At 36.5% G+C, this 12,148-nt stretch overlaps 1 protein-coding gene across 16 annotated transcripts in view; it reads left to right on the top strand.

The window, feature by feature from the left end:
• The window catches only part of NAV3 (neuron navigator 3), a 1,137,481-nt gene that overhangs the window by 985,375 nt on the left and 139,958 nt on the right, over nt 1-12,148 (top strand). For all 16 annotated transcript variants that reach the window (XM_057557682.1, XM_057557697.1, XM_057557687.1 and 13 more), the window contains one exon: nt 7,151-7,270. In XM_057557682.1, coding sequence (XP_057413665.1) covers nt 7,151-7,270 — 120 coding nt within the window. The remainder of the gene's footprint in view (nt 1-7,150; nt 7,271-12,148) is intronic.

Genomic DNA, 12,148 nt, shown 5'->3' with positions numbered 1-12,148 from the left:
TACTTCAGGTAGAACTCAGAAAATTAGTTAATCGGCATTCTGAGAATTGGAGATTTCTTGAAGCATGGAAAGGCTTATCTCTTTCTTCTCTTCTAAAAATTACTTTAAACACTTGGGGATGTGAATCTGCCAGTAATTAGGAATTAGTCAGAGGAAGGCCTCTTACTTATAATGAATCTCTTTGAAAAATTCTCCATGTGTAAAGCAAAAAACGGAACACCCTGGAAAACTGGGGGAAAAGTTACATATTTTAATTGGGTGGAAATTGAAGTTATCTGCAGGTGTCACAGTGATAAATAGTTGGGCCAAGAATATAACCTAAAATCCTGCTTTAAATGGCCCAAACGCAAAGTAATTTAATTCTGGAGAATGACATTTTTTAAAAGGGAGGTGGATACTTTAATGCTGCTTTAATCCCCTGATCCTCCCACAATTCTCCTTTAGGAAACTTTGTGATGACTGAAGCATGCAAGACATTGGGAAGGGCAGGGTTACTTGAGTTGGGTTAAAAGGATGTACATGGGAAACCACATATTCCTAATCACAATGCTTCTATTCATTTCATATTCAAGATATGAGAGTTATTTTTAGTGAATGTAGAAAGTCTAATGGAAAAAATAGCCAGTAACGTTAGTCAACGCTTATATAGCACTTATTATGTGCTAGGTAATGCTCTATGCATTTTACATATACTAACTCATTTATATCTCACCATAACTGTAAGAGATAAGCATATCATTACTATGTCCATTTTACAGATGAAACAACTGAGGCATAGATAGGTTAGGTAACTTTAGGTAGAACTCAGGAAGTTAGTTCATTGGTATTCTGAGAATTCAAACTTTCTTGATGCGTGCAGTGCTGGACTTGAACTTAAAAGCAGTCTGGCTCCAGTCTCCACTCTTAACCATCTTGACATACTGACCCTGTGAAGTTGTCTACATGTCTGCTTGTCCACATTTCTCTCCTAGGAGTTGATTTTTTCCAAACAAACATAAGAGAGCTTCACAGCAATCATTCATTATTAGTATAGTTTTCTTAGCTGGCACCTTTGATCAAGGGGACAATCCTTAATATTATCTGTGTTTATGATCTGTGTTCTAGATGCTGAACTAGAGTTCCTTGGAGGTTAAAAAAACACACACACATTTTAGATGCCCTGTGTTTTCATGTCATAACAAATAGCTAATTGTTATATACAGTTTCTGATATAAGATATTGAATGTAAAAACGGAATTCTAGGAAGATATGGTAGGGGCATAGGTGAATCTTTCCAAATACCCACAAAAATAGACAAAGCAACTAGATCGCAAAACCATGGGAAAAAACCGTGATCGTTGTTGAAAAAAGATGACAAGGTATCACCTCAAACCCCAAGTATAAGCAATGAAGGACAAACAGTCAGGACCCAAAGGAGCAGAATGATATCAGCATCTACGTACGAAGAAACAGAAGGTAGTAGTGGGGCGTCTGATAACACTGAGAACAGAAGAACCACAAAATAGCCAAGAGAAACTGACTGGAAAACACACAGGGCCTATCTGAAGATAGCAACTGAAGCTGGGAAGGTTTTGACCACTTGACCAGCCAGGGACAGTAAGGGCTGAAGGTCATATCTGAAGGGAGTGGAGCAATCTTGTTGAAGATTGAATTCATTAAACTCTCCACCCACAGCTCCCTTCCAGGACAGGACCCCACACTGAGGGAAAACTTCCGGGAGTAGAAGCAAATTTAACAGGATGTAGCAATAGAAGTGAAGATAGAGAAGGTCCAGATAAAAGTGGGAGATGGGAACAGAGTCCAAAAATCTCAAAAAAGCTAATTATCACATTCTAAAACACTACACAAAAATAACAGAAGCATTTACTGTGAGAAGTTAGAAAGGTATCTAGATCAAGTTTCTTCTTATTCTGAAGAATTAATTTCACATAAAAATAAGTAAGAGAGGGGCTTCCCTGGTGGCGCAGTGGTTGAGAATCTGCCTGCTAATGCAGGAGACACGGGTTCGAGCCCTGGTCTGGGAAGATCCCACATGCCACGGAGCGGCTGGGCCCGTGAGCCACAGCTGCTGAGCCTGCGCGTCTGGAGCCTGTGCCCCGCAACGGGAGGGGCCGCGATAGTGAAAGGCCCGCGCACCGCGATGAAGAGTGGCCCCCGCTTGCCGCAACTAGAGAAAGCCCTCGCACGAACCGAAGACCCAGCACAGCCAAAAATAAATAAATAAATTAATTAAATAAATAAATTTAAAAATAAAAAAAATAAAAAAAAAATAAGTAAGAGAAAAATGTCAGGATAAAACCCCACATAAGCCACAAATATATACAAGACATACAACTAATAAAGGGTTACTATAAATGGGGAAAGAAAAAAACAAAACCAAACATAGAATCCAATAGAAAATGAGCAAAAGTCATAAACAGACATTTCACAGACAAAACATAAATGGCCTATAACAAAGTAAAAATATGATCAATCTGCTTGGTAATCTGGAATTTGTAAATTAAAGCCAACATGAGAATTCTTATTCATAGACAAGTAGGAGTTTATTCTGAAAATATTTTGAAAACTCTTTGGCATTGACTAGTAGGGTTTGAATATGTGTGTGTATCCCTTTTGACCCAATGATTCCTTTCCTAGATATAGACCTTTGACAAGCTCTTGCCTGTGAGCATAAAGAAATGTGCATATACAGGTGTTCACGGCAGAGTTGTTTGTAACAGCAAAAAATCTAAAAACAGCTCAAATGTCTGTAATAGTCAAACGGATAAATAAACTAGTGTGCTTGTAAAACAAAGCTGTATAACACTAACATTAAAAATACAGTAATACACATCAAGATAGATGATTTGCAAAAATATAATTTTGAGTGAAGGAAATAAGTCACAAAAGAATATATACAATGTGATTCAATTTATATGAAGTTCACATGCATGAGATGCTAAACAGTGTATTTTTAGGAATATATGCCCACGTGGTTAAACCATAAAGAAAAGTAAAGGAATGTTTAACACAAAATCTAGGGCAATAGATATCTCTAGAAAGGAGGTTTAGAAATGTAGGACTGGAAAAAGCCTATATGGTCACTGAAGAAACTGGAAATGTTCTGTTTCTGAAGCCAGGTTATGGGTACATGAAAACTGATATTATTTTTTAATTATTATTTAATGTGTACTGTTACATTTTATACTGTTGCAAAAATATGATGTATTTAAATATGAAGCTTTTTTTAAAAAAGCATGGAGTTGCTGTGGAGGTAGAGTTGTATGTATTTATGTTGATTGAGAAAATGGGATTGAATAGCATACAGAAAGAAGATTTTTATAGTTTCTTCCTGTTTCAGTGAATTCCAGGCATAATTAGAACCTAGTGATGTTGATTCACAGGTCTGAACAGACTGCATCCTGTAGTAGTTGAGGGTGGTGAGTGACAAGAAGAAAGTCATTTATCTAGATTGTTAACTAGGTGGATGGCATGTTTCCCTATGACTATATTAGCATATACAAAAAGAGCGTGCGCTTTAGTGATAAAAGCAATATATGGTCTGTTTATGCTATATTTGAGGTGGTTATGGGAAATCCACGTATCTGTGTACAGGAAGCAGTTTAATATCTCATTCTAGTGCAGGGTGGAACAGTATGGCCTGGTAATATTAATATGGAAAACACACACCTAAAGAAAATGTGCCAAAGTATGCAAAGTTTTTGTACAACAGAAGGAAGACGAGAGATGGCAGTGGAAGGGAGGAAGAGTTAGAAATGCTTTGGGAGACTGTTGCGTTTTTTATGTGAATCATCTTATAGCTTATAGAATTTGAACATGGCTAAAATTATCCTAAGACTTTCATAGTTTGAGAGATTTTACTTTTTGTCAGTAACCTTCACAAATTTCCTTTGCAACTTTTTGTTTGTACCAATCATCCTGTGACTGTTACCTCTTAAACTCATCTTAGCTTATGGTTTAGAAGTTTAGATATAACATTATTAGGAAATCTTTTTTTAAAATTTTACATTATTCTTTCAAACTGATCCCTAACATTTATATTTCCTGGATTGTAGCAAATTTTTCTAGAGGAACTATGAAACGCACATTCTTTTAGATTTTTAAATCCTTCAGAAAAACTGAAAAGAAGGAAGAATGTTCAAGAAAAAAATTTAAATGAGAAATTTGCTTTACTCGTGTGATGCCCATATATAATTTTTCAAATAACAAACTCACGGTTCTGTTATGAGAATGCCCTACCAACATTCCAATGCGACAGTGTCTGTAAACAGAGGAAATATGACTATTTTTGGTTCAATTAATACCTGTTGTAAACCTATTTGATATTACCTGGAAAATCCCAGGGTCAAAGGAAAATGAGTATCCTTTGAAACGCTTCCTGAAAAAAGTTGATTTTTTTTCTTAATTCATTGAAATTTTAAAGTTTTTTTTTTCTTTGGAAAATTAGTTTTCAAAGCATTTAAACTTTGTCTATAGAACTTACCCTTCTGTAAGCACTGAATAATTGAAAGGTTATGTTTCTAATAGAAGTCATCTTCCATCTTATTTCTTGTTTACATGCATCGCCATTATGGCTAAAGTGCTGCGATCTGCTGTCATGGTTTCTTCCTACAGTACAGAGGCCTTTTAAATTCAGCTGAACAAATGTTTAATATATTTGTTGATACCAAACTATATACAAAACACTTTACTAAACACTTTTAGAGATACACCAATGAAGAAGACAGACCAATAAGATGTAAAACTTAACATGTATACATTGTTTTAACTTCCTCCTGAGGTTAAGTTTAGGATCAAGCATGTTGATAGTTTTTTAAAAAAGGAGTATCTCACTTATCTGGAGAGAAAATTTCTATCATCCCCGAACTTTTAAAACACAGCTTCAGGGCTTCCCTAGTGGCATAGTGGTTAAGAATCCGCCTGCCAATGCAGGGGACACGGGTTCGAGCCCTGGTCCAGAAAGATCCCACATGCCGCGGAGCAACTAAGCCCATGCGCCACAACTACTGAGCCTGCGCTCTAGAGCACACGAACCACAACTACTGAAGCCCGCGTGCCTAGAGCCCATGCTCCGCAACAAGGGAAGCCACCTCAATGAGAAGCCTGCACACCGCAACAAATAGCAGCTCCCGCTCACAGCAACTAGAGAAAGCCCGTGCACAGCAATGAAGACCCAACACAGCCAAAAATAAAATAAATAAAATAGAAAAATTTTTAAAAAAAATTTCAAAAGGAGAGTGAATGAGAAAAATATTTTTCACTAAACACTTTTACTTTATCAGGAATTTCATATACTCCACCTTAAGAAAAGAAGCGATAAAAATATTCAGAATTGGTTGAGAACTATGTGGAAAATATCAATAAGATAAGAAATTGGAAGTAAGAGTAAACAATAAAACACTGACAGCATCAATATGGCAGCTGACAAATTAAAAAGTACGAAGGACAAATATCCTTTAATCTTTGTCTCATTTAGTATCACTGTATGTCATACAGGAAATTGATGCTCATAATCATGAATTAGTTATCAAGAAAAGTTTTCATATCTAGTATTCCCTGTTTAAAAGAGTATGTCAGTCTTCAGCACATTTTGGAACCAAAGTACTCTTTTTATTGTTTTAATTTTGGTGGGATTAAATTCTTTGGTTTTCAGGAAAATTAACCACGTAGAGTACCTTACGAGGATAATACTGCATAACTTTTTGTTTTGTGTATAAAATTCATATATTTCCTTTTAAACATGTTGGGAGAGACTTCGTGAATAACAAGTCACTATTATTTATAGGGTTCTCATATTAAAAGCTTTATGTATTTCTCCTTTAATCACCACAATATCTATCTTCAGTAAATTTTATTCTTCCCATTTTGAGGCAGAAATTGAGGCACAGTTTAAGAAATTTGTTTAAGGTCCTTCAACTAATAAGGACAGAATTTACTAATCATGTAAGCAATTAGCCAACTTCATAATCATAGTTTTAACTATTTGGTCGATCTTTAATATGGTCATGATTAAATTTTTTGTTCCAAATAGTGAAATCAACTCGAATTTGTTTAAGCAAATTGGGGATCTTATTATAAGGAAGCAAGGATTTCTCCTAGAACCCCAGGAGAAGTTGTGAAGCTGAAACCACATGGCCAAGTGTGCTTTTTGTGCACCTGTGTCATTCTTTCTACTTTGCTGATCAGCTTTCTCTGTGCCTCTTTGCATCTGGTGAAGATAAATACCCAAAGCTCCTGGGTTTTCATTATCATAAACTCTTTCCACATAGAAAGACTGATGAGCTATCTGTTAATCCCATTTCTCAAGAAAGAAACATTTGATTAGCCCCACATGGGGTAGGAGATTAACACCTGTTCTAATCCCCCATTGCCAAGGAAGGATTATCTAATAGTAACATGACTATGGGAGTCTCCCAGCCCTGTGTGAAGATGGTGGTCCTGTGATAGCAAGGAAGTAGTTCTCAGAGACAGGAAACAGGCAGGCAGTGTGGTCCTTCAGTTCAGACAGCAGTCCATGGTGGTTAAGATCATGGTTTCTGAAGCTGACTTTCTAGATTTATTCTCAATTCTGCTGGGACTGGTTGAGTGACCTTGTGTAAGTCCTTAACCATTTCATGCTTACTTATTTTCTTTATCACTAATTTGGGGATAATAATGTTATTACATGTAAACTATATAGAATGGTTCCTGACAACATCTTAAACATTTAATACATCTTAGTAATTATTTTATGATAGTGGTCAATTGCTGTATATATTTTATTTATCAAATAAATTAACCTAATTTTAAGATTACTCCTGTGACCTTCAATGCTTCAAAGATAGTGTTTACAAAATGAAATAATCATGCTCTTATTTTGCTAAGAGTTACATTATCTCTAAGTCTGTTCAAAATATTGATAACAAAGGGGAGAAAAAGGAAGGTCTTGTAACAGGCTAGTTACTCGTTGCAATAAGGAAGATTAATTTCCTAATAAACTTGAAAAGATTTTCTAATACTTCCTGGTGAGTAGACTATTCATATAGAAAAAACTATAATAGAGCATATTTGCATCATTATTAAAAATTTTGCACACCATTTGTTTATTAAGTTAAATTATACAGCTGAGGTCAATTAATTTTCTGTTGATTAATTAGGCATTTATTTTCAGGTACATGACAGATGGAGGGCTCAACCTGTATACTAGGAGTCTGAACCGAATACCAGACACAGCGACTTCCAGGGATGTCACCCAGAGAGGGGTTCATGATGTGACAGTGGATGCAGACAGGTAATGTCATCAGCATATTTGATGGTGAGGAATGCATAAAGCAATTCTATAAATGAGATCCTAGGAGTTTTACAGGACTTTTTATTTTGATATAATAATTATTTTGGAACATTTTGAAAACTAAGGTGCTTTTTAGCTCTGTACACTAAAAGAAATTGCAGTGCTGTTGAGAACATTTAACAAATTTCAGGTTACATGGTGGCAAATTGTAATATCTGCAAAAGCAAAATTATAAACATAGACTTCTGTTCCTTACTTGAAAAGAACCCTGGCTGATAAATTCCTTTCAATTCAGATGCTCTCAGATCTACCTGGGGGCTAATGACATAAAGATTAAAACATAATTCTAATTATCAGGTAAAATAAGCTTGATGCGTTTCTTGAGGGGTTTCTTGAAAGCATACAACTCTTGCTTTAAGCTAATCTCTTTCATATTTCAAATTGCTTACAGGTTTGTGTGTTTCATATACTTGTTATTATTTTGCTGGCAATTGTTCTGCCAATTTTATCAGAATCACTGCTGTTTGACAATATTGTCTTTGTGAAATAATGCTGTAAGACATATTTCTGACCTGATCTTGCCCCCTCTTCACTCAGAATTTTTAATTTCTTAAGCAGGAAGGGATTGCCTATTTCCAGAGCTACTGTATATCAATACCTAGAGTAGTTCTTTAATTCAGCATTTATGAAGGGGACGAAAGGGCAAGACCTAATGTATCCACATTCTGAAATAAGAACTGTGTACAATTCATAGTGCATTTTAATATTGCCAACTCCAAAGGCTAGACAGTGAATTCTGATATTCGTCGTCAATTCCTCCTTACTCATATGCTGTTGATGTTTTAACTGCTGTTGGCCAGCTCTCATCCTGTATATACGCTAGTCTCCTAGGCTGTACACAAGGTGTCTGTGTGAAGCATGTGGTTACAAAAGGCTTATGAAAAATTTTGCTCACTCCACCCCCCACCTGAACTATTCTTCAACTGTTTTCCCTCACTGACTCTCACTAACTTCAAACACGATGGACTTCTGCTTTCACATTGATGCTTCCTCTGCCTAGAATGCCCTTTTCTACATTCCTTACGTTATTGCCTCCATCATATTTCTGTTTCAGCTTAATGTTACCTTCTTAGCGAAGTGTTTCCAGAGTAGCTAAGGTACATTTCATTTCCCATCACCTTCTTTCCCATTATCTTATATTGTTTTCTTCAATGTACACATCACTCCTAATTATTTGTTTACATGTTTATTTTGTATCTCTCCCATTACAGTGTAAGCTCAGGAATGCAAAATTTTCATCATATTTACGATACATTGAGCTTTTAACAAATGCTTGTGGAGTGAATGAACAAAGGAATGAATATAGGCTATATATTCATATAGGCTAGCGATAGCGTCCAGTTGGCTAAAGAGACAAATAAGACTGGGAAAAGAGACAAGATACTGCAAGGATATTACGTAAGAGAGGGAATGAGTTATGTGGGAAAATAGGAAGGAGTGATTAGAGGGAAAGAAATCCAAAGTGTGGGCCACATTTTGAAACTAATGACCAACTCATTGTTAGCTGACAGTGGAAAACATTAAAGGAGAGGAAAAAATCTGTTGGTCTTTGGGAAATGAGATTTATGATAGCAGAAGCTAGGAATCAATACAAAGGTGACTTATTTTGGAGGCATTTGGGATAACCAGCTCTCCAGCCTCCAGACTGGAGCCTGGCTGAGGAACCTCAGACCAACGGAAAAACCCAGGTATTCAACTAATAAATTGGGACCAGCAAAAGCCACAGTTCTTAAAGTGTGGTACCTGAATCAGCAGCATCAGCATCACTTGGGAGCTTGTTAGAGATGCAGATTATCAGCTCCATCTAAGACTCGCTGAACCTGGGGTCCAGCATTCGGAGCTTTAACCAGGTGATTCACATATACACCAAAACTCATGAAACACTATCTTAAAATGAACAAATAGATGTCAGGCCTATGAAAATGTAAACATTTAACATAAACATGTAAACATAAAAAATAATATTTGGAAATTTTTACTTCATTAGCTGTGCTTCGTCAAGTGAAAGAGACTATCAAAATAACAATGGCATTAATCTTTAAATAGATCAAATAATGATGTGTTGCACCTGAAATAAATTGTCTTAGATTCAGATTTTGAGAATTATGTAGAAGTTTTTTGAAAGAATTATGTAATTTGAGGAATACAAAAACGCTTTCGTCACTTTTATATATTAAACAGCAATAGGGTTATAGTGAAAATCCTACTATAGGAGTTTTAGGATTTTCTCTTTTATTATAGCTAAATCTCAAGCTCTTTTAAAATTGTATATTCAGAAAGTGATTCAAGATGTTATTGTTTTAAAATGCATAATCTTAGATATTAAAGTTGTGAAAGTCCTGTTAATCTATAAAGGATAACGTTTCATAAAATTTTCTTAATTCTGATATCCATTCCAAATAGAATTGACAAGAATGGCTGAAGGTACTGAGAAGTCCTGCAGTTTAAAATAAAACCGGCTTAACTTTATTTAATTCATTGCTCCTTAAGTTGTTTTCATCGATTCCCCCACCTTTTTCTCTATAATGATAATTTGTTCCTATAATATTTTAAGAAATGCTCATTTAGCCTAATGCTCTCATTTAGTCGATATAAAAGAGTGAGGAATTAGGTCTTTTACTCCTGTACTTCTAGTTTCCCAGCTACCTCAGTCAAGGTTTTTTTAAAAAAATAATAATAATATAAAACGTATTAGTGATTGGTTCATTTTAGCAAATCGGTAAATAATAGGGCTTACAATAGTTCACTGATAAGAAAGCTTAAATGCAAAAAAAATCAGCAGTGTTTTCATATTTCTTAGATATTCTTTCTAAAAGGTATATCAGGGAAAAATGCACTTTTATAATGGCAAAGTACCCAGCTGGCTAGTATGGCAATGGATTTGAATTGTTCGTGTTGCTGTAGTGAAGGTTATATGCTCCGCTTTGATCAACTTCTGGAGAAAATATGATGGGCAATAGAGAATAGCTGAATTCCTCTTCTCAGCAGATTGAAATGGCCCCAAAGAAAAGAGGAGGGCTTCCAGCAGCCAACTGGAATAAATTCATAACAGACAGAATGTGTGGACTTTATCCATTTGGCTCTGGTTATAATCAGGTCAGTCCTAATTCACATACACTTATACAGTTTCGTTGAGCTATTTTTAAAAGGTAATTTTGAGGAGAGGGTAGGAGATGATTGTTGTTTTTACTTTCATTAATTCCTATTACTGTCCTTACACTGGCTTCTGTACTAGCATTAACAATATTTAGTTAATAAATACATAATTACTAAGTGCCTGACATCATAATAAGTGATGACATCATAATAAGTGCCTGACATCATAATAGCACGTTGGGTAAAAGTAAAACAAAATAATAAAGGTAAAAGGCCCTGAGTTTAATGGTCAGAGAGAATAATGGAAACAAAAAGTAAAGTGATAATAAAATTGACCAAGTCATAATAGATTTGTATACAAAGTGCCTTAGAAGCACCAAAGGAAAATAATTATTTCGACTTGGGAGTATAAGAAAACACTTCCAAAAGCAGTAGGATTTAAATGGGGCCATAAATAAAGCTTAAGACTTTTGTACATACAGCCTGGGAGGAATCAGAAGGAATAGGGGAGTGAGAGCATAGAGACATAGTAGAGTTTGGTTTAAGGAGTTGTTAAAGAAATCCAGAGGCCGATGGGACTTAAAACAGTAAAAAGCAGATTTCCTTAGGACCTATTGCAGTAGGGGGAAAATGACCTCAGTACAGAGCTGGGCTTGGTTCTGAGTGCAGCAAGAACAAGTGGGGGTTTATAGCCAACAAGCAGAATGAAGGGGGTTAGGGAAGGAAGTTTACTGAAAGGAGATACGAGGGTAGCGGGAGTCTTGCTAAACCCAGTCAGCAGGATTCTTGCTAAAGTGTAGGCCAGGCTGATCAGGTACTGAGGGTAGAGGATGAGAAGGTTGACCAGATATCTAAGGTGATCAACTGTCAAGGGTGGAGAATTCTTTCTGAATGGTCCTAGCAGGATTTGTAATAAAACTGGGCTGTGCAGGCCCAGCAAGGGGCCAAGGTCAAGGCTGAGTTGAGAAGTGACCTCAGAGGACTCTGACTGAAGTTCTGTCAAGGAGAGAGTCTTTGTCCGAGCCATTAGTTATGTGATTTTGCTAGTGTCCTGGGGATGTGGGTAGGAGCGGACAAGGGACAATAGATCCAGATGGCTGTTCTAGAGTGTTTGGATCTGTAGGTGATAAGAAGCTATTTTACTTATTTTAATTAGTTTTTTTCTAAAGTGAGAACACGTTATAATCATTATATTTTAAAAAGAACTCTCGCACAACGAATATTGAAGAGAATGATGCAAACCTAGGTAGACTGCTTAGGAAGTGACTGTAAAAGTCCAGGTGAAGGGGCTTCCCTGGTGGCGCAGTGGTTGAGAATCTGCCTGCTAATGCAGGCAACACGGGTTCGAGCCCTGGTCTGGGAAGATCCCACATGCCGCGGAGCAACTGGGCCCGTGAGCCACAACTACTGAGCCTGCGCGTCTGGAGCCTGTGCTCCACAACAAGAGAGGCCGCGATAATGAGAGGCCCGCGCACCGCGATGAAGAGTGGCCCCCGCTTGCCGCAACTAGAGAAAGCCCTCGCACAGAAACGAAGACCCAACACAGCCATAAATAAATAAATAAATTAATTAATTAATTAAAAAAAAAAAAAAAGATGTAGAGCGTTTAAAAAAAAAAAAAAAAAAAAAAAGTCCAGGTGAAGGAAGATCAGCACTGAACTGAAGAACAAAAGCGGGGCATCATTTCGAGAGGAACTTGGGTTTGGTCCGTGTGTAGTACTC

The sequence above is a fragment of the Balaenoptera acutorostrata genome, chromosome 11 (genome assembly GCF_949987535.1).
Source record: "Balaenoptera acutorostrata chromosome 11, mBalAcu1.1, whole genome shotgun sequence".
NCBI lineage: Eukaryota > Metazoa > Chordata > Mammalia > Artiodactyla > Balaenopteridae > Balaenoptera > Balaenoptera acutorostrata.
Note: the sequence above shows the minus strand (reverse complement) of the source record. Positions and strands in the feature narration are given on the sequence as shown.